The sequence below is a fragment of the Armigeres subalbatus genome, chromosome 2 (genome assembly GCF_024139115.2).
Source record: "Armigeres subalbatus isolate Guangzhou_Male chromosome 2, GZ_Asu_2, whole genome shotgun sequence".
In the NCBI taxonomy this organism is placed as follows: domain Eukaryota; kingdom Metazoa; phylum Arthropoda; class Insecta; order Diptera; family Culicidae; genus Armigeres; species Armigeres subalbatus.
Genome location: NC_085140.1, coordinates 211,429,379 through 211,448,622, shown reverse-complemented (window position 1 = coordinate 211,448,622; position 19,244 = coordinate 211,429,379). Strand labels below are relative to the sequence as shown.

Here is a 19,244-nt window from a genome sequence, read left to right as displayed (position 1 = left end):
ATTGGTAACATATACTGCCGTAATCTGAAAAAGTGACGTATACGCCATTTTCCAAGAATGGCGTTAACGAGCACTACTCATCAAGCTCTTTAACGGAAAAATGGAAAACATGCATGTTGTAAAATGGCTGTTACGTCACTTTTCCAGATTACGGCAGTATATTGTTCGTGCATTGAATGACCTAAATTTCTGCAATCTGCATTTATTGATCTCTTTACCAGGGAATCAATATTCGAGCAACTAATAAAGGGCTTATTTCTTTCAAAATAGGCTTCTTCAGCTGAAAAATTAGCTTATTCAGCTTAAATTGTTTCTTGGGTAACATAGAATTATTAAATTAGACATTTAGGACTTAGGTACTAAAAACTCGACCGCACGACCTGACCTGACTATCTACGGATAACTAACTGGACATCCTGACAGCATTGTTCCGATCTCTCTTCTCTCCTCAGCGTCTCTCAATCCTTTTCGTTGGATGGAGCTCAGGTGTCATGGGCGTTACTAGGAAGGGTTCATCATACACATGCTGACCCTCCCTAAAATCGGTGATTTCTGAAAATAAATAAACCCTTTTCGACCAGAATAGCTGCGGAAAGCGTGAGAAAGCTCAACGTAGCGCAGTAAATTCCTGATCGGGTAGGTCTTACATGGAAGACCCGATTAGAAAATGGCCAGGAAAATGGTCCTCGGTTAATTGGGTCAAAGGCCGAGAATTTAGGCAACCTTCTTTTCGAACAATTAGAGTATTCATGTCCTCGAAAGTAGGGACATTTTCATCCTTCATTAAGTGCTTTTAAGCACCAAAGTGGGGTCCACTGGGAGGGTTTAAATGCCACTGTATGTCTTTTGCAGTACATCCTTTCGTAATGCCTTCTCGGGTATCTCGGTTCTGTAGGAGAATTCCGTTGTCGGAGAAAATGGGGCTTGGGTTTCCTTGACGCGAGATACACCTTCTTAAAGCCTGAAGGAAATGCTCAGTGGATAAATTCGTAACTAATTCCATGTGTATGTCCTTCGTACAGAAACAAACAAAGAGTGCCACATGTGCCTTCACAGCTGCTCGGCTTGGACCAGGTTGAACATATAATGGACCAAAGTAGTTAAGTCCTGCGCGTGAAAAGTGTCTCGAAAAAAAAAAGACTATCTTCCTTGGAAATAAACGGGTGAAACCATCTAATTGGCTATTTAAGTGGATCCCTTGGATAAAGCTTCCCATTCGTCCGAAAAGGATTCCAATTGAACTCTGATTATGAGTACTTGTTCGGTTCTTTTCTTTTCGGAAGTGGTTAGAAACTCCGTATTCCATCTTCTATCTCTTGGTAGCTTAAGTAGATCCATCATTTGCAATCAATATGATGTACGACGGACCAATTCTTCGTAAGAATCGAACTTAGAGATGTGCCTACCATTGGTTGAACTTGTCGCATGTCGACGCGGTGTTGACAACAGTGCTGCGGAGCCGTTCTTCTTCCCCTTCTTTGTTGGTTTCTACACTCCGGACATCCTGACGGCCTCGTTCCGATCCCTCTTCTCACAGACTTCATCGACTCTCAATCCTTTTCGTTGGAAGCAGTTCAGGTGGTCCATCATAAACAGAGATATTATGAAAATGTATCGAATACAACGTGTCCACGAATCACCTTCAAAACCGCATGTAATAACACATTATCAATCATGATAAGCTATGGTACATGGTGCTATGGTGAGGTGATAGAGCACGAACACGGATAAACCCATACAATTGACCTTTCCCGTTAAAAATTGTATCTCGTTTTATTGTCTCAGTCGATTCTTTGTTTTATTTAGAGTCAACTTTCCCAAAGAACCCATATTTTTTGAAGCCTCTAATTATTTGAAAAATCGAAAACAAAAACCGAAAAAGTGCTACACGTGTAAACCGTAATGTAAATGCAGATCTACGGTGAGGTGTTATCGGTGTTATTGAAAGACAATACTTAGATAAGGTGAATGAACCTTAGATTGGATTACGTCCACCGTTCATAGGGGAAGTGGGGTAGCACGCCCATAGGGGTTAAAACGCGCCACCCCTGAATAAGGTTAAATATCCCCATTTTGATTATTTTCAATAGTCTATACGATAAAGCAATGAAAAATATTGCCATTGGATACATATATTTCATGATTTTTCTCTAGTTATACATGAAAACTCGAAAAACGATTTTGCGTGTTTTGATGCAATTCTAGCTCGGTGGAATTTAGTCTTTCTGTCGCTGTTATACATTGATAAATTAATAATTGAGCCATGAGCCATGCTGCTTACTCGTGTTCTTTATGTTCTATACGAAATCGTCGTCAAAATGGTTTTAAAACGATTTTATGGGCCTTCAAACTTGAGGTCGGTGTGGGGCATTACGCCCATGCTCATTTCGTATGACCGAAACAGCTGAAACATTCGGTTAATTGCCTTAATGTAGGCAATTAAAATGAAAATCAGTACGATAAGCACATGCGCGTTTTAACCCATGCACTGGCGCATCTCACCCCGCATGGTTTCAAAATCCTTTTTTTTCGGGTGCTTTTTAAAAATCAAATTTCTGTGCAATAAAATGGACAATTAGATATCTTTTATCGGTAGTCAGTCGCAGATATGCTGTTCTTCAGTATGCGCTGATCAAAACTGGCTGAAATGGTGGTTTTCATTGATAAAAATGGCATTTTCCTTAACGTGGGCGTCCTACCCCCAGTTCCCCTACCACGAAAAGCGAACAAATGTGGAGGCCGTGCACGTAGCCACAATCATAATAATAATTTAGGCAAAGTGGAGACCAATGATGTTTCAAAATCGATGTTTGGGTATCTTTCATAAAAAAAATAATCGTTATGGATGTCATTTTCATACGACGTCATAATTCTCTTTGAATTCAAAAACATATTAACGTATGTATTCAGAGCCGTAGCGTGGACGCACAGCGCCCTTGGCGAAACCCTTATTGGGCGCCCCTCACTTACAAAAATAAAATATGTGCAGTATGTTTTATTTAGAGAACAGTTTGAACCTTACCTTCAACAGAAGAAGGATTCAAAGGCTTGATTGTTCAAACATGCTTGCTAAATATTTAGAAAATTTCTAGCATTTTATTTTTATTTTACAAATCTGAAATGCATCGATCCATACTCTGAATCAAATATCTGAATAATCGAATGTTTTTGGTGAAGCCCATGAGCCTTCTTTGACACCCTCACTTCGTACTCATTCATATCCGGCTGAACATTGACAATTTCCGATCAAATATCAGTCAGTGAGTAGCTTAGATTTCGTAAGCTAATAAATTACTGTAAAACTTTACATTTAAATTATGATTTCAACAATCACTCACAAATATCGGACCCCGACGTTAAACTGAGGGACAATTTTAGTGCCAAAAGTCATAGTCAAGACATAGTCAAGGCTGATTATGTTTTCTTTAAACATAGTGACCAATCTCAGTACCAATCAAATGAATGAATATGTGAAGAAGAAAACTGAGTAAGTTTTTTTTTTGCTAATTTTATTTGCTAAATATCTAATACATGCATTCATCTCTTAGACTAGGTGTTCTAGGTGTTCGCCTCTGGCAAGCATATTTCCTCTGGTTGAATTAAACCATGTAGGACTTACAATGTTTTCAACATAAACTAAACTTAACCTATTTTATACTAAGGGTACAAAGAGATAATCGTTGCAATAGAAGATTGCAACGATTTTGTCTAAAATTGGAAATTATTTTGTTGGACATTTGTTGCAATGTCTCAATATTAGAAATTCTATGAAGTTCATTGGTACTATACCACGGAGGCAACTTCAGAATCATTTTCAAAATTTTATTTTGAATCCTCTGGAGCGCCTTCTTTCTGGTATTGCAGCAACTAGTCCATATTGGTACAGCATACAACATGGCAGGTCTAAAAATTTGTTTGTAAATCAAAAGTTTGTTCTTAAGACAAAGTTTTGATTTTCTGTTTATAAGTGGATATAGACACTTAATATATTTGTTACATTTGGCTTGAAGGCCTTCAATGTGATTTTTAAAAGTTAATTTTTGATCTAACAGAAGTCCCAAATATTTAGCTTCGCTAGACCAATTAATTGGAACCCCATTCATAGTGACAATATGTCTGCTAGAAGGTTTCAAATAAGAAGCTCTCGGCTTATGTGGGAAAATTATAAGCTGAGTTTTGGAAGCATTCGGGGAAATTTTCCATTTTTGCAAGTAAGTGGAGAAAATATCCAAACTTTTTTGCAATCTACTACAAATGACACGAAGGCTCCGCCCTTTGGCTGAGAGACCTGTGTCATCTGCAAACAAAGATTTTTGACACCCTGGTGGTAAATCAGGTAAGTCAGAAGTAAAATGTTATACAATATGGGCCCCAGTATGCTGCCTTGGGGACACCAGCTCTTACAGGTTATCTATCAGATTTAGAATTCTGATAGTTTACCTGCAGTGAGCGATCTGATAAATAATTTTGGATCAGTTTAATGATGTACAGAGGAAAATTAAAATTCATCAATTTTACAATCAAACCTTCATGCCAAACACTGTCGAATGCTTTCTCTATATCAAGAAGAGCAACTCCAGTCGAATATCCTTTAGATTTGTTGAGCCAAATTAAATTCATAACTCTTAATAACTGAGGGGGGGTTGAATGCCCATGGCGGAAACCAAATTGCTCATCAACAAAAATAAATTTGTCATTAATATGAACCATCATTCTATTCAAAATAATCTTTTCAAACAGTTTGCTTATTGAAGAAAGCAAACTGATAGGGCGATAACTAGAAGCCTCAGCTGGACTTTTGACCGGCTTCAAAATTGGAACAACTTTGACGTTTTTCCATTTATCGGGAAGGTATGCCAATTGAAAACATCTGTTGAATAAATTAACCAAAAAGGACAAAGAGCTCTCAGGAAGTTTTTTGATAAGTATTTAGAAAATACCATCATCACCCGGAGCTTTCATATTTTTAAATTTTCTAGTAATAGATCTCACTTCATCCAAATTAGTTCCCAACGAAGGGTCAAAAACATTCTCTTGATTGAGAATGTCTTCGAAGCTCCGTGTAACCTGATCCTCAATTGGACTAGTGAGACCTAGACTAAAATTATGGGCACTCTCAAACTGCTGAACAAGTTTTTGAGCCTTTTCGCTATTTGTTAATAAAATTTTATTTCCCTCTTTAAGCGCTGGAATTGGCTTTTGAGGTTTTTTAAGAATTTTCGTTAATTTCCAAAAGGGTTTCGAACTGGGATCCAATTTCGAGTGAAACGTTTTTTAATTTCATTTTGCAAATCCCGCCAAATAACTTTCAAAGCGGGATCGCGAGTTCTTTGGTATTGCCTTCGCCTCACATTTTTAAGACGGATCAGTAGCTGAAGATCATCGTCAATAATAATGGAGTTGAATTTAATTTCACATTCAGGAATTGCAATGCCTCTGGCTTCGACAATTAAATTTGTCAAAGATACAAGAGCATTATCAATATCACTTTTGGTATCGAGAGGAATATCAACATCAAAATTCCTATCGATATACGTTTTATATAAATCCCAATCAGCTCTATGATAATTAAAAGTAGAGCTGATTGGATTGTTAATGGCTTCTTGTGAGATTTCAAACGTCACAGGAAGATGATCAGAGTCAAAGTCAGCACGAGTTACCAATTGGCCACAAAGCTGACTTGAATCCGTTAAAACCAAATCAATTGTCGAAGGATTTCGACTGGAAGAAAAACAAGTTGGGCCATTGGGATATTGAATAGTATAATATCCCGCAGAACAATCTTCAAATAAAATTTTACCATTGGAATTGCTTTGAGCATAATTCCATGAACGGTATTTGGCATTGAAGTCACCAATTATGAAAAATTTAGATTTGTTGCGAGTTAGAATTTGAAGATCAGCTTACAACAAATTCTTTTGCTGCCCATTGCATTGAAAAGGCAAGCAGGCTGCAATGAAGGAAAATTGTCCAAAATTTTTTTCAACAGAAACTCCCAAGGTTTCAAAAACTTTGGTTTCGAACGAAGAAAATAATTTATGTTTGATACGTCTATTGATGACAATGGCGACCCCACCACAGGCGCTGTCAAGACGATCATTTCTGTAGATAAAATAATTTGGATCTCTTTTGACGGAAAGACCAGGTTTTAAATATGTTTCAGTTATAATGGCAATATGCACATTATGAACTGATAGGAAGTTGAATAATTCATCTTCTTTACCCTTTAAAGAGCGGGCTTTCCAATTTAAAATTTTCAAAGAATTATTTGGATCCATTTAAACGAAGTCCAATAACAATTCTTTGAGTAAATTTGATACCAACCTGAACTGCCTCAGTTTTGGTATTTGCTTTGAACATTGCATCAATCATGTGATGCAATTGTTCATTTAGAAAATCAAAGTCGGAAGCAGACATGCTACCTGAGTCGTCAAAACGAACGTTATTTCCCGTTGAAGAATGGGTATGAAAGTCATTCATCGTCGGTAAATTTTCAGAAATGAAATTTTGCCTGCCTGCAGCGATGCTAGCATAGGAGGGCGTGTTTGAAAAATTAGAATTCGACGAACTGCTCGTTACCCGGTGAGAGGTAGGAAAATTTGTTCGTTGATTGTGGTGGTTATGAATTGCTCGACTGGCAAATGATTGCGGATTTTGAGCGTTTGAAATATGTTTACCCGGCGAATCTGGGATCCTATTGGAAATTCCCGTCATCAATTTTGCACGGGAAGTCAAAATTTTTTTGCGTGAAGGAAATTGGATTTATGATTGCCCCCACAATTTGCACACTCAAATTTATTGGAATCTTCTCTCACAGGACAGGCGTCCTTGGCATGAGAGGTTCCACCACAAATCATGCATTTAGCATCCATGTGGCAATGTTTAGTTCCGTGACCCCACTTTTGGCACTTGCGGCACTTTGTGGGGTTTTGGATATTTCCCCCAGGCCTGCGGAAATGTTCCCATGTAACACGGACATGGGACATATGTTACCCGCTAGCTCCAATCAAGCTACGAATGGGAGACAAATGAAGGGTCGTTTACCGTAAATCACCACACCACACACGCTCACGGTAGTACTTACCTGTAGCAGGAGCTACACACACGTGTGTCGCGAAACACGTGCCCACCTGTGTGGTACGATGGAAAAACCGACAAACAGTGCCGTACCTAAGCGGCTCAAAAGCGACTCAAGGAGAAAAATCGTAAGCGAAACACAGTAGGCGAGGCTTGATGACTCCAATCTGAGTCCGGTAAAGCGACAACAAAACCAAGGAGTTGGAGAAATCTAAAGGGCTGCGTAGTCTCAAAGAATGTGCTACATACACGGCCAAATGTTTTTACATGCACCACTGTTCTGCGGAATAGAAAATGCCACTTCCAGCACCGCCAAAAGGGCATACAAAAAGAAAAAGGCCCACTATGCGGACCTGTACCCCTGATTAGCACCATGTGACGCCACCATTTTGCACAATACTACAATGCCATAATGTTTTCCAACACTTTTTACCTTTTTCTTGGTTTTAGAGTACAACTGCTGGTACTTCTTTTGAATAGCCTTTTATTCTCACTAGGCTTTCACTTGTGTCGACAATTCTATAGAGAACAACACTTAACTTTAGATTCCTACAAATTCACAATTAGTTTTAACTTACAAATTGAAAAATCTAAAAATCTTACTTTCCGACGCGCACTGCGATTCCGACCAGCGTTTCGAAACGACTAATCTCCTTGAGATATTCACTGAGATTATAAAGGCGAATTTGGTACGTCAGGACACGAAAATCTACGAGCACATGACAGTGTCTTCTATTTGGCAACCCTTCCATCCTATTTCACCTGTGGGCAGATGAAAGAACCTCGGGAGCTTTTAATGTTTTGCTCGTGCTCAAACCGCTGCAATTAAACACTACCCATGCAGCATAAATGGTGTTTTGACATGCGGTGCTCACACCTTTTTCAGCGTGAGTTCCTTGTAGGTGAGAGAAAAACACGGTGGGCTTGATGTCAATAAAATGTAACTTGCGGAGGAGCTGGCAAGTATTAATTGGAACCAACGGTTACACATAATACAGGCCTTTTCCAAACTTTTCATATTATTTAGTTCACTTTTGTTAAAGTGAACTAAATAAAATTCTTGAGAAATGCCCCTGTGGAAAGTACCAGAGCGAGATTTCTTTTTCATCTTTATTACTTGGACTGGTGAAAATCCAAGTAATTCAGAAATTTCAATTTTAATCTCATCCAGTGATTTGTCATCACTGGAGAGACCTTTCAAGACGACTTTGAACAATCGCTCAGTTTTGTCGTCGTATGTGAAGAATTTATGCCCCTGTGGGAAGTACCAGAGCGAGATTTCTTTTTCATCTTTATTACTTGGACTGGTGAAAATCCAAGTAATTCAGAAATTTCAATTTTAATCTCATCCAGTGATTTGTCATCACTGGGGAGACCTTTCAAGACGACTTTGAACAATCGCTCAGTTTTGTCGTCGTATGTGAAGAATTTATGGCGCTTCTCAGTTAAATAGTGAAGAAGACGTTTGCGATCGTCAAAGGATCCCGGCAAAACGCGGCAGTCACCCTTCCTAGCAATCTGAAATGAAACCTTGATCCCCTGAAGGTTACTCAAAATCTCATTCCGGAAGCCAGAAAACTCGGCAACAGATACCACAATTGGCGGAATCCTTGGCATTTTCGCATGAATCGAATCACCTGAGCTAGAGGTAGATTCGATTTGCTCAATTTCATCATTAATCAAATCGAACTGATTGCTCAGTTCGATAGGAGAAGAAATAATGTCAACGTTAGAGTTAGAATGAATATCTGAAGCCTCCAGCTTCCTTTTTTCCGCGCTTGGGCAGGACGGTCTTAAAGCCTTGTTTCTTTGAAGGAAGTGGAGAATTTAGAGACTCCCCCTTCCTCTTGTTTTTATTAATGCTCATTGCTGAGCGTGGAGACGTGACCTTCTAAGAGTTTTTTTTCCAGAACGGTGTCCCTGCAGGATTACCACCGCTTGTCGGAATTTTAATTCCGCAAACGGGTCCAACGTAAAACGAAGGCACGGGTCCTTGCAAAGATCGTAACGGGATCAGTGGGTACAAATAGCGCTGAGAAGCACTGTTGAAATTAAAATAGCTACGGGTAGTATTAAAAACTTCCTTCCGCAAAGAGAGAAAGAACCGCACAGCACGAAAGCACGATGCGGTCTGAGGAAAATAATTATTTCGTCGCTTACCAAGGCGACTTCTTAACCAGCTATCCCTTTCCCGTGGCGTTCACGGAGATGCAGAGGATTCCTCGATCTCTTATAGCAGTGGGTGTCGAACTAAATTTCCTCTCTTAATCCTTAATCAAACTGTGAAGACGTGGCCGGCATAGTAATTAGTCTTGAATTAATGAAACTCCAAAGCTTGTAAAGTAAAAAATGGTTTTCTAATCCCAAGAAGGCTATTCAATTGGTGAGCTGTGCATATTTATTGTTTCTCGGTCAATCACGACTAGCAACTAAGAAGTGTACAGTTAATCAAGCTAAGATAGGTTGATAGTCGGAGTCGCTATCGGACCCATTCTGATCAAGAAAAATTCACTGGACTTAAAAAACCAACTCTGGAGTGGGTCTGTCAGTGCATTGAATACACCATTCTACATAGTGCAGATAACACTAGTCAACAGTGTTTTACTCCCTTCAACCATTCTCAGTGTACTTGAAAGATTTTTCTTCGCTGAATTCAGTCATGTATTCAGATTTTTTGTAACACGTCCAGTTTTTGAGAAAAACGGGTTTAAATTCACAAAACTACGTATTCTGATGGGAATTTGGTTTCTCTGTTCTGTAAATCTGGTTTTCGGTTTATAACTTTGAGAAAGAGGTTTGAATTATATAGAAGAAATTGTACAAGATCTATGTAAGTTGTTGAATCTTATATGACACGTTCATTTGTTGTGAAAAACGGAATTTCATTCACAAAAGTACGTCTTTTCATAGAAATTTGGTATCTCTCCTATGCAAAGTTGAATTTCGGCTTCTCACTTTTAGAATAAAGTTTGAATTTTGTAGAATGGGCCTTGTAGAATGCATGTCGGTTGCTGAATTTCATTTGACACGTTCATTTGTTGTGAAAAACGGAATTTATTTCACAAAAGTACGTATTTTCAAAGAAATTTGGTATCTCTCCTATGCAAAGTTGAATTTCGGCTCCTTTCTTTTAGAATAAAGTTTGAATTTGGTGAAATGGGTCTTGTAGAATGCATGTGGGTTGTTGGATTTCATTCGGCACGTTCAATTGTTCTGAAAAACGGAATTAAATTCACAAAAGTACGTCTTTTTATAGAAATTGGGTTCTCTCCTCTGCAAAACTGAATTTCGGCTGCTCAATTTCAGAATAAAGTTTGAATTTTGTAGAATGGGCCTTGTAGAATGCATGTGGGTTGTTGGATTCCATTTGGCACGTTCATTTGTTGTGAAAAACGGAATTTCATTCACAAAAGTACGTATTTTCATAGAAATTTGGTATCTCTCCTCTGCAAAACGGAATTTCGGCTCCTCACTTTCAGAATAAAGCTTGAATTTTGTAGAATGGGCTTTGTAGAATACATGTGGGTTGTTGGATTTCATTCGGCACGTTCAATTGTTGTGAAAAACGGAATTAAATTCACAAAAGTACGTCTTTTTATAGAAATTGGGTTCTCTCCTCTGCAAAACGGAATTTCGGCTCCTCACTTTTAGAATAAAGTTTGAATTTTGTAGAATGGGCCTTGTAGACTGCATGTGGGTTGTTGGATTTCATTTGGCACGCACATTTGTTGTGAAAAACGGAATTTCATTCACAAAAGTACGTATTTTCAAAGGAATTTGGTATCTCTCCTCTGCAAAACGGAATTTCGGTTCCTCACTTTCAGAATAAAGTTTGAATTTTGTAGAATGGGACTTGTAGTCTTTATTAGACCTAGTCGGATCATCTCTGGAATATGCTGTTTGGTGGCTGAAATCGACATCAGGCCCATTTGGATTGAGAAACTTCTGGACCTAGTTGGTTCAACAAAATCCAACACCAAAGTCGATGGTTGGAGTCACCTTCGGATGGATGATCATTATTTTAGGAAATGTAGAGGATGATAGTTGTCAGAGCCTAGACCAATCCATGAGACGAGTTGATGTGAAAGAACAGATTGTTTTTTGTTTGTTAAAAACTAACTGAAATATCTGTCCCACAAATTTTGAACTTTGTAGGTCGATTTGACCTCGGTGCATCAACTAATGAAATTCTCCAATTTCTCATAGCGTTATTATTGATTTAGCGCCCCGTAGAGACTGGCGCCCTTGGCGGGGGGCAACCTAGCCAACCTCACGCTACGGCGCTGCATGTATTCTGTCCACATTTACCTACGAATACTACCCAAGTGCTGTTTATTCATTTCATTTCACTTTTTGTTGAGTATTAATACTTCGGCCTTTTATTTATAAAAAATACTTTATTTTGACATAGGTATCGCTACCTCTACATCATGCCAACCTTGGACACAATGGTTCGATCTTACTTCAACTATTCCGATATGCCCTATCTGAGTGAGTTGGAAATGCGGACACAACTGATGCTCGTCAATACTCACCCAGCTATGGATGCTCTGGAACCGCTTCCCCCTAATGTGATCGCCATAGGTGGAGCTCACATAAAAGAACCACCCCCATTGCCAGAGGACTTGGAGAAATTCATCACCAGTAGCAAAAAGGGAGCCGTCTTGTTTTCACTGGGGTCCAACGTACGTAGCGACAAAATAGGCGAACCCCGTCAGCGGATGTTCATCGAAGCGTTTCGACAGATGCCTCAATATAACTTTCTATGGAAATTCGAGTCGAATCTACAGTTGGACTTGCCACCAAATGTAATAATCAAAAAATGGATGCCTCAGAACAGTATACTTGCTCATTCTAAAGTTAAGGCTTTTATAACACATTCGGGTGGGCTGAGCACACAAGAAGCCTCCTGGTTTGCAGTTCCGCTTATCGGAATGCCCTTTTTTATGGACCAAATCCGGGTTTGTAACCAGCGCTGTTAAGGTAAGCCTGTGCCATTCTAATGCATATTTGATTAATTTCAGAACTGCCATCGATCAGTAAGAGCTGAAGTAGCTGAAGCACTAGATTTTCAATCGCTATCTGTGGATAAAATACGAAGCACTGTTTTGAAAGTCCTGGAAACACCAAAGTATAAGGAGAATATGGTGCGAAGATCGAAGTTCTTACGGGACCAACCGGATAAACCATTGGATCGTGCGATATGGTGGATTGAATACGTCATTCGAAATCCCGACTTGAGTCACATGAAATCTCCTACACTTGAATTGGGGACCATTGGATCGAACCTTTTGGATGTTTACGCGTTTTATTTGGTAATTATCATAATTGTGTTGAAAGTAATGAAAAATGCTTTCAAACGCGTGTTTAACAAACAAACGATTAAAAAGACAGCGAAGTTAGAATAAACACTAAAAACTGATTAGGCGGCTATGAGACTTTTATTCTACGTTGAAGATTCCTACGGCACTCAAAGTATAATATAATTTATCTTAGCTTAGACTGACTTGTGGTTGCAACATAAATCGTAGAATTCGAAAGTGACCCGTTTTGCCCCACTGTTTGACCCATTTTTAGATTGACTGAAAAGTAGCCGACACATTCCGGCGTGACGTTATAACGTTGTGACGTACTTTGATTTTTTTTAAGAAGACTTGCATAAAACATCAGTTAACATATGCAGATGCACATTATTGTATATTCTAAAACCTCATAATATTTCGAATCGAATAGATATATAAACACCGTATATTATGTGTAGAAAAATTGATTTCGGGATGCATTTTGCTGCGTGCCCGAGCAGGAGCGACGACCTCGATAACAGAAATTGGTATGATTTAGCCTTACATAAGAGGTAAAATACCAAAAAATAATACCAAAAACTGGCTTTGACAAGAATTGAAATTTTCAATAGTCTATCGTTAAGAATCTTAAGTTTCAATAAAATAGGCAAATTGCTGGAGAGTGTCCGAGTCGATTGATATATAAATATTAAAAATCCAAAAATTCCCTTCCAGCATAACGATTTCCAAAAATCTAAATGACACCCAGTATAGTAAAGAAAGACGTAAGTTCTACGTCAAAATGTTTGCGCCATTCATAGATACAGCCGTTAGAAGAAAACGTTTTTTTTTTTCGAAGAAAAACCTCAATAACTTTTGATCCGCATGAGATATGGCAACAAAAAATGGTCTGAACATCACATTGCTGAGAAATTTGAAACAAAAAAGTTAGAGCAAAAAACAGTTTTTTTAAGGGTCACCCTAAGTAAACTTGTGAAAATTGCTCTAAATTAGTCAATTTAAGAGCTAGAAAAATAATTTTCTCAGCAAAATTCTTGGAATCTGGCTGAACTACAACTTCGCGGAACATTGTATACCCGTATCTCTGCAAATGAAAAAAAAATATTTTCCGTTTTTTTTTTCAAATATGGCCTACCCTAATTTTTATGAAAGCCTCAATAAGCCCCTTACCGTTAGGAGCAACTTTGTAGAACAAAGTTTTATTTCTATTTCTGCTATTTTAGGCTTGAACAACTTATTACCACTTTGTCTCCTCCCTGGACTAATGTGCACTGGGGATATAGATACTCTTGAGCAGTGTGTAGCGGTGAATATCTGGTCATATTATCAGGAGCATTCATTTTAGGAACTAATAATATGACGTCCCCTAACCCCCAATCCTACTGTATCAAGCGACCCGTGCCAAGGGGATGCATACCCGAGTAGACGAAAATAGCTCAATAATATCAAATGTTGATAAGATAGCAAAATGAGATATGGACATGATTGATATAAGAGATAAAAGATCAGACGACAATATCAATATTTTGCACTAAAATATCATGAGGATATCAAGATATGTTATTTGTAATAAGTGATCGATATCAAGTGCCATTAGTTTGTTCTTATCCATAGCAAATTTTGATATTTAAATGATATTTCGGTGCAAATTTTTGATATTGTTGCCTGTTCTTTTATCTCTTATATCAATCAAGTCCATAACATGTTTTGTTATTCTGTTCATGGCTTCTGCCCGGGTAGTCTGAGGGGTGAAATAAATAGCAGGTTGTAGAGGCAAAGTTGTAGAGGCAAAACAGAAGTGGAAGTTCTTGCTGCAGGCTAGAGAGAGAGGCTACTAAGATCCGTCGGGAGAAGGTTGAGCAGGTTGCCGACTCTAAGGAACGACGGAAACCAGTTACTCGTTCTACAAGGACTACCGAAGTTCGCCGGGAGGAAGGCCTGCCCTGGAGGGAAGTTGTGAATCCCAAAAAAGGCGAAGGAGCGAAAATCGGCAGAGGAGGCGAATTGGCCAAGAAGAGTGGTATGAGTGCCGGTAGAGTAAAGGGCACACCGTCCAATGGCCATGGCAGGAAGGACAGAGGCGAAGCAATTCAAGACAAAATTTTCAAAACGACTTATCTGCTTTTGTAAACAATGATTCAAACAACGATTCGACGAATCTGATAGCTCTCTCACGCAAACCAGCACCACCAATAGATAGCGGAAACCTTCACCTACCTATTGGTGGTGTTGGTTTGCGTGGGAGAGCTATCAGATTCGTCAAATCGTCGTTTGAATCTTTGTGTTTACAAAAGCAGATAAGTCGTTTTGAAAATTTTGTCTTGAACTATCGCCAAGGCTGATGGTAAGAACTATATACTGACGTTCTGAAGGCTTTGTGAGGCGATAAAAAAGCTCACTGGCCTAGGGGATGATGTCAACTGCATCCGCAGAACGCAGAAGGTCGAGATGATCCTCGACCTGAAGCAGGGTGGTTGAGATGCTGGGTGATGCGGTTCGTATGAGTGCCCTATGTCCATTAGAGGTAGTCCAATGCCGAGGCCTGGACGAAATTGCCGAAGCCGGTGAACTGGTAGCTGCATTGAGCGATCAGTGTGGCGTTGAAATCCAGGATACCGCGATTCGGTTGCGGAGAGGTTATGCTGGAACGCAGGTTGCCTCATTCCAGATACCTCTGGCTGACGCCAAGAAGGTATTGGATAATGCCAAACTGAAGGTGGGTTGGTCGGTATGCTCGGTGAGCGCAAACCGACAATCGCAGGCCTGCTTCAAGTGCTTCGATTACGGACATGAGTCATATGACTGCAATGGTCCTGATTGGATTCGGCTTTGCCAGAGGTGTGGAGCAGAAGGTCACAAGGCTAACACCTGCCAGGCCGCACCGAGGTGTTTGATCTGTGGTCCTGGCACAGACAACGAGCACCCATCCGGTGGGCAGGCCTGTCCGGCCTCCAGACGGGCTCGGTCACGCAAGTAGCTCAGGTAAATCTCAACCACTGCGAGGCATCGCAAGCGCTGCTACAACAGTCAGCAGACGATAATAAGACTGATGTTGCCTTGCAGTCCGACCCGTACCGCATCCCTGCAACACATAGGAGTTGGATTGCGGATAAGTCCGGAATAGTGACCATCTGGACTTGCGGCAGGTAACCCATCCAGGAGATAGTGTCATCTCCTGATGATGGGGATTTTGTTATAGCAAAGGTAAATGGAGTTTAATTTTGTAGTTGCTTCTGTCCTCCTAGATGGAGCATAGAGCAGTATACTAGGGTGTTAGATAATCTTGTAGCGAGACTAGCTGGTCTTAAACCATTAGTTGTAGCAGGTGACTTCAACGTGTGGCCAGTGGATTGGGCCTCTCGGTTCACTAACGCTAGAGGTCATATCCTGCTAGAGTCTCAAGCGGTACTTAACGTAGCCCTGCCGAACAAGGGTCAAGCGTCAACGTTCAGAGGACAGAATGGCGATGCATCGATGTGGCCTTCAGCAGCACGGAATGGACGGTGGAGCCTGAATGGAGGGTTCACGAAGGGTATATTGCTAGTGACCATCAGGAAATACGTTTTATAGTCAGCTATACCCCCAACAGAACCAGACAGAATCGCCGTTTTTGACCATTGGTCGCACAGACTGAACACTTATCATCTAGCATGAGACAATGGACAGGACATTCACACAACACCCAGTAACCACAACACTATAACCGAAGCCGACAGGCTAGAAAGACGCCGGGTGTTCCAAACAGCGAGCAGAGCTCTGAACTACGAAATCAAATGTAGTAAGAGAGCCTGCTTTGAAGAGCTGTGTAGGATGGCCAATAACACTCCATGGGGGGATGCATACAAGATAGTGATGACTAGGACCAACAGCACACCTCTTGAGAAATCCCCGGAGATGTTAGCCATCATCGTTGAAGGTTTGTTCCCGAAACATGACTCATTGGACAGGCCTGCCACACCGTACGAGTCAGTGAATGTGGTACCGCTAGTGACTAACGATGAGCTTATCGCCGTTTCAAGAAACCTTGAGCTAAATAAGGCACCAGGTCCGGATTGTATTCCTAACCTGGTCCTTGAGCACGTGATTCTTACCGCTCCAGATATGTTCAGGAGCTGCCTTCAACGTTGCCTGGACGAAGGAAACTTCCCAGATCGTTGGAAACGGCAGAAGTTGGTGCTATTGCCTAAGCATAGGAAATCCCCGGTAGGGCCTTCGACATACAGACCAATTTTCCTACTCGACACAATTGGTAAGTTGTTAGAGAGGGTGATCCTGAATAGATTGACGGACTATACGGAGTGTGCTGGTGGCTTATCAAGCAACCAGTATGGGTTCCGCAAAGGCCGTTCTACCATCGAAGCAATTCAGTCGGTAACGGAAACGGCTAAGATAGCGCGTGGTTTGAATAGGAGAAGTATGGTACTGTGTATTAATTACACTAGATGTAAAGAATGCATTAAATAACACTAGCTGTGGAATATCATGTATGACGGAGTATTACGCTTAAATCTCCTGGCTGGTGTGAAAATAGAAAGCTTTGTGGATAATATAATGCTAGAGGTCACAGGCGACATTCTCGACGAAATTGAATTGAAAGCTTCGTACGCGATTAGCAGTCAAAGAATGGCTCAACTCAAGGTGGTTGGCGTTAGCACATCACAAGACTGAGGTTGTTGTGGTGCATAGCCACCAATGGTTGCAGCAAGCAAGGATAAACGTAGGGACCTGCACAGTTGACTCCGGGAGGTCATTAAAGCATCTGGGCGTGATGATCGACGATAAGCTTAATTTTACGAGCCATGTCGATTATGTATGCTAAAGGGCTTCATTGGCGATAAAATCTTTGACGCGAATGATGTCCAACGGATCGCCGGTGTAAAGTCAGGTGCGTAGGCTTATAGCGGGTATAGCATTGTCTATTATCCGATACGGCTTACAAGCATGATCCAAAGCACTAGACGCCGGGTGCAATCCCAAGTAACATTTTAAGTTTTATTCCGCTCTAAGAATGGTTTTCAAGATCAATTTATAAGATCTAACAATAAAACCGAGTAATACACGGCAACCTTCTGATGACCACTATAAGAGTAAGATATTGCCAAGTGGCCCTCTCCAGATAACCACTATAAACCTATTATAAGAGCATTTAAAAACCCTTTTTAAGCCACCCGAAAAAAAGGGAATTTGGCTGCGGCAGCTGTCAAAATGTTGCTTTAAAAAAAGAGAAACAAATCTTTGCAGAAAAATAATAACAAAATGGACTGTTGATGAAAATTATGATGATGACAACAAAATAATATTTTATTTCAGGTTGTTTTTTTTCGATTCAGTACCATTGAAAAGAAGTGCGCTTCCGATTTCATGGTCAAATGTTGTGAAAAAAATAAGGTTGAACACCACGCGCCGGCCATACAACGTAGTTCAGGGAAATAAATTGAAAATATTGATTGCCACAACATCTAGGATGCCCTCTAAATCGATTAGTATTTTTGCCCAAACTGTTAATTTATAAAATTATTTATCGGAAAAAGTAAGACAAGCGGTTAAAATTTCGTTAAATTACGCATTTCAGTGATATATTTCACTGACTGCGAAATGCTTTTCCGTTTCAATATGGCTATCATGGAATTTGATCAGAAAAATTTTGCTTTTATAAAACACCGTCATAAACTCTTCGCAATACAAACATTCTTATGAGGGTAATTCATTTGACCACATTATGACCAAAAATTGTAGCTTTATTCGAGCGTTGACAATTGGATTTATTACGCCTTTCATCACTACCATAGATCTGTTCATATGGTCAATAGGGATTTGACGTTTGAAGCTTTTTTCAGCTGATTTATGGGAGGTTTATTGATAGCAATAAGAGCGCCAATAAAACTGAGCAATCAGCTTGGTGATTGCTGCCATAAGTCCACAATAAGAATTAGATAAATCCAAGAAGCATGGAAATTGTTACTTGGGATGTCAAGAAATTATTCAGGGTACACTGGCTGATGTGTCTGCGGGTTGCAAGCGCATACCGCACCATATCTTATAAGGCGGTGTGCGTCATTGCATTGCTGGGATGATGCCGATAGACATACTTCTGGAGGAAGATGTGGAGTGCTTCAACGTCAGGGACTCGGTGCAAGTGCGACGTGTCAAGAGAGCAGCTTCGTTGCTCAAATGGCAAAGATCATGGGACACTGCAGTCAAAGGTCGTTGGACCCACAGACTGATCAACTTCCACCTATCACAGGTGTTGTCTGAACATGCTGCCCGGAATGTGTAGGTGAGGTAGAATCGGCAGAGCATGTGATGTTTGCATGCCCGCGATTCGATGTTGAACGCAATGCCATGCTGCTAACAACCCACCTTTGCTGCGTCGCAGCATGCGTGCACGTGCATGCATTCCATTAGGCTTTCAGCGATCGTGTACGTACACGCACGTTTCACTCACACTTTTACTCGGTTTGTTTGCAACCACGAGCAGCTGTCACGGCAAAATCAAATGGGATTGTTTGCAACCACGAACCTGCGTTCGTGTTGGTGAGAAATGTCGGCGAGACCCTAATGGAATAATAAAAATGACAGCTGTGCGTGGCTTTCGTTTTGAATGGGGTGCCCTTGAAAATAAGAGTACATTTTGTTTTGGATTCCGGGAGGCTTATCCTTAAGCAGGCCATAAATTTTATCAAAAGTGATAGCCACACCGTAGTGGCCTTATACCTATTTTAAATTTGTTTTATAATGTGTTTAAATGTTTTTGTCTATCTGTCAATTTACGTGTTAAGCCAGTTTCAATTATATGGAAAACTGACCTAAAATTGCGAAGAGACAGATGAGCGTGCGACCACAGACAAACAGACATAAAACATG

At 40.2% G+C, this 19,244-nt stretch overlaps 1 protein-coding gene across 1 annotated transcript in view; it reads left to right on the top strand.

The window, feature by feature from the left end:
• LOC134215581 (uncharacterized) overlaps positions 1-12,499 on the top strand; it is a 34,528-nt gene extending 22,029 nt beyond the window's left edge. The window contains exons 8-9 of the mRNA XM_062694736.1: positions 11,489-12,038; positions 12,102-12,499. Of these exons, the coding sequence (XP_062550720.1) occupies positions 11,489-12,038; positions 12,102-12,485 (934 nt within the window). The 3' untranslated portion in view covers positions 12,486-12,499. The remainder of the gene's footprint in view (positions 1-11,488; positions 12,039-12,101) is intronic.
• The last annotated feature ends 6,745 nt before the right edge of the window (positions 12,500-19,244 follow it).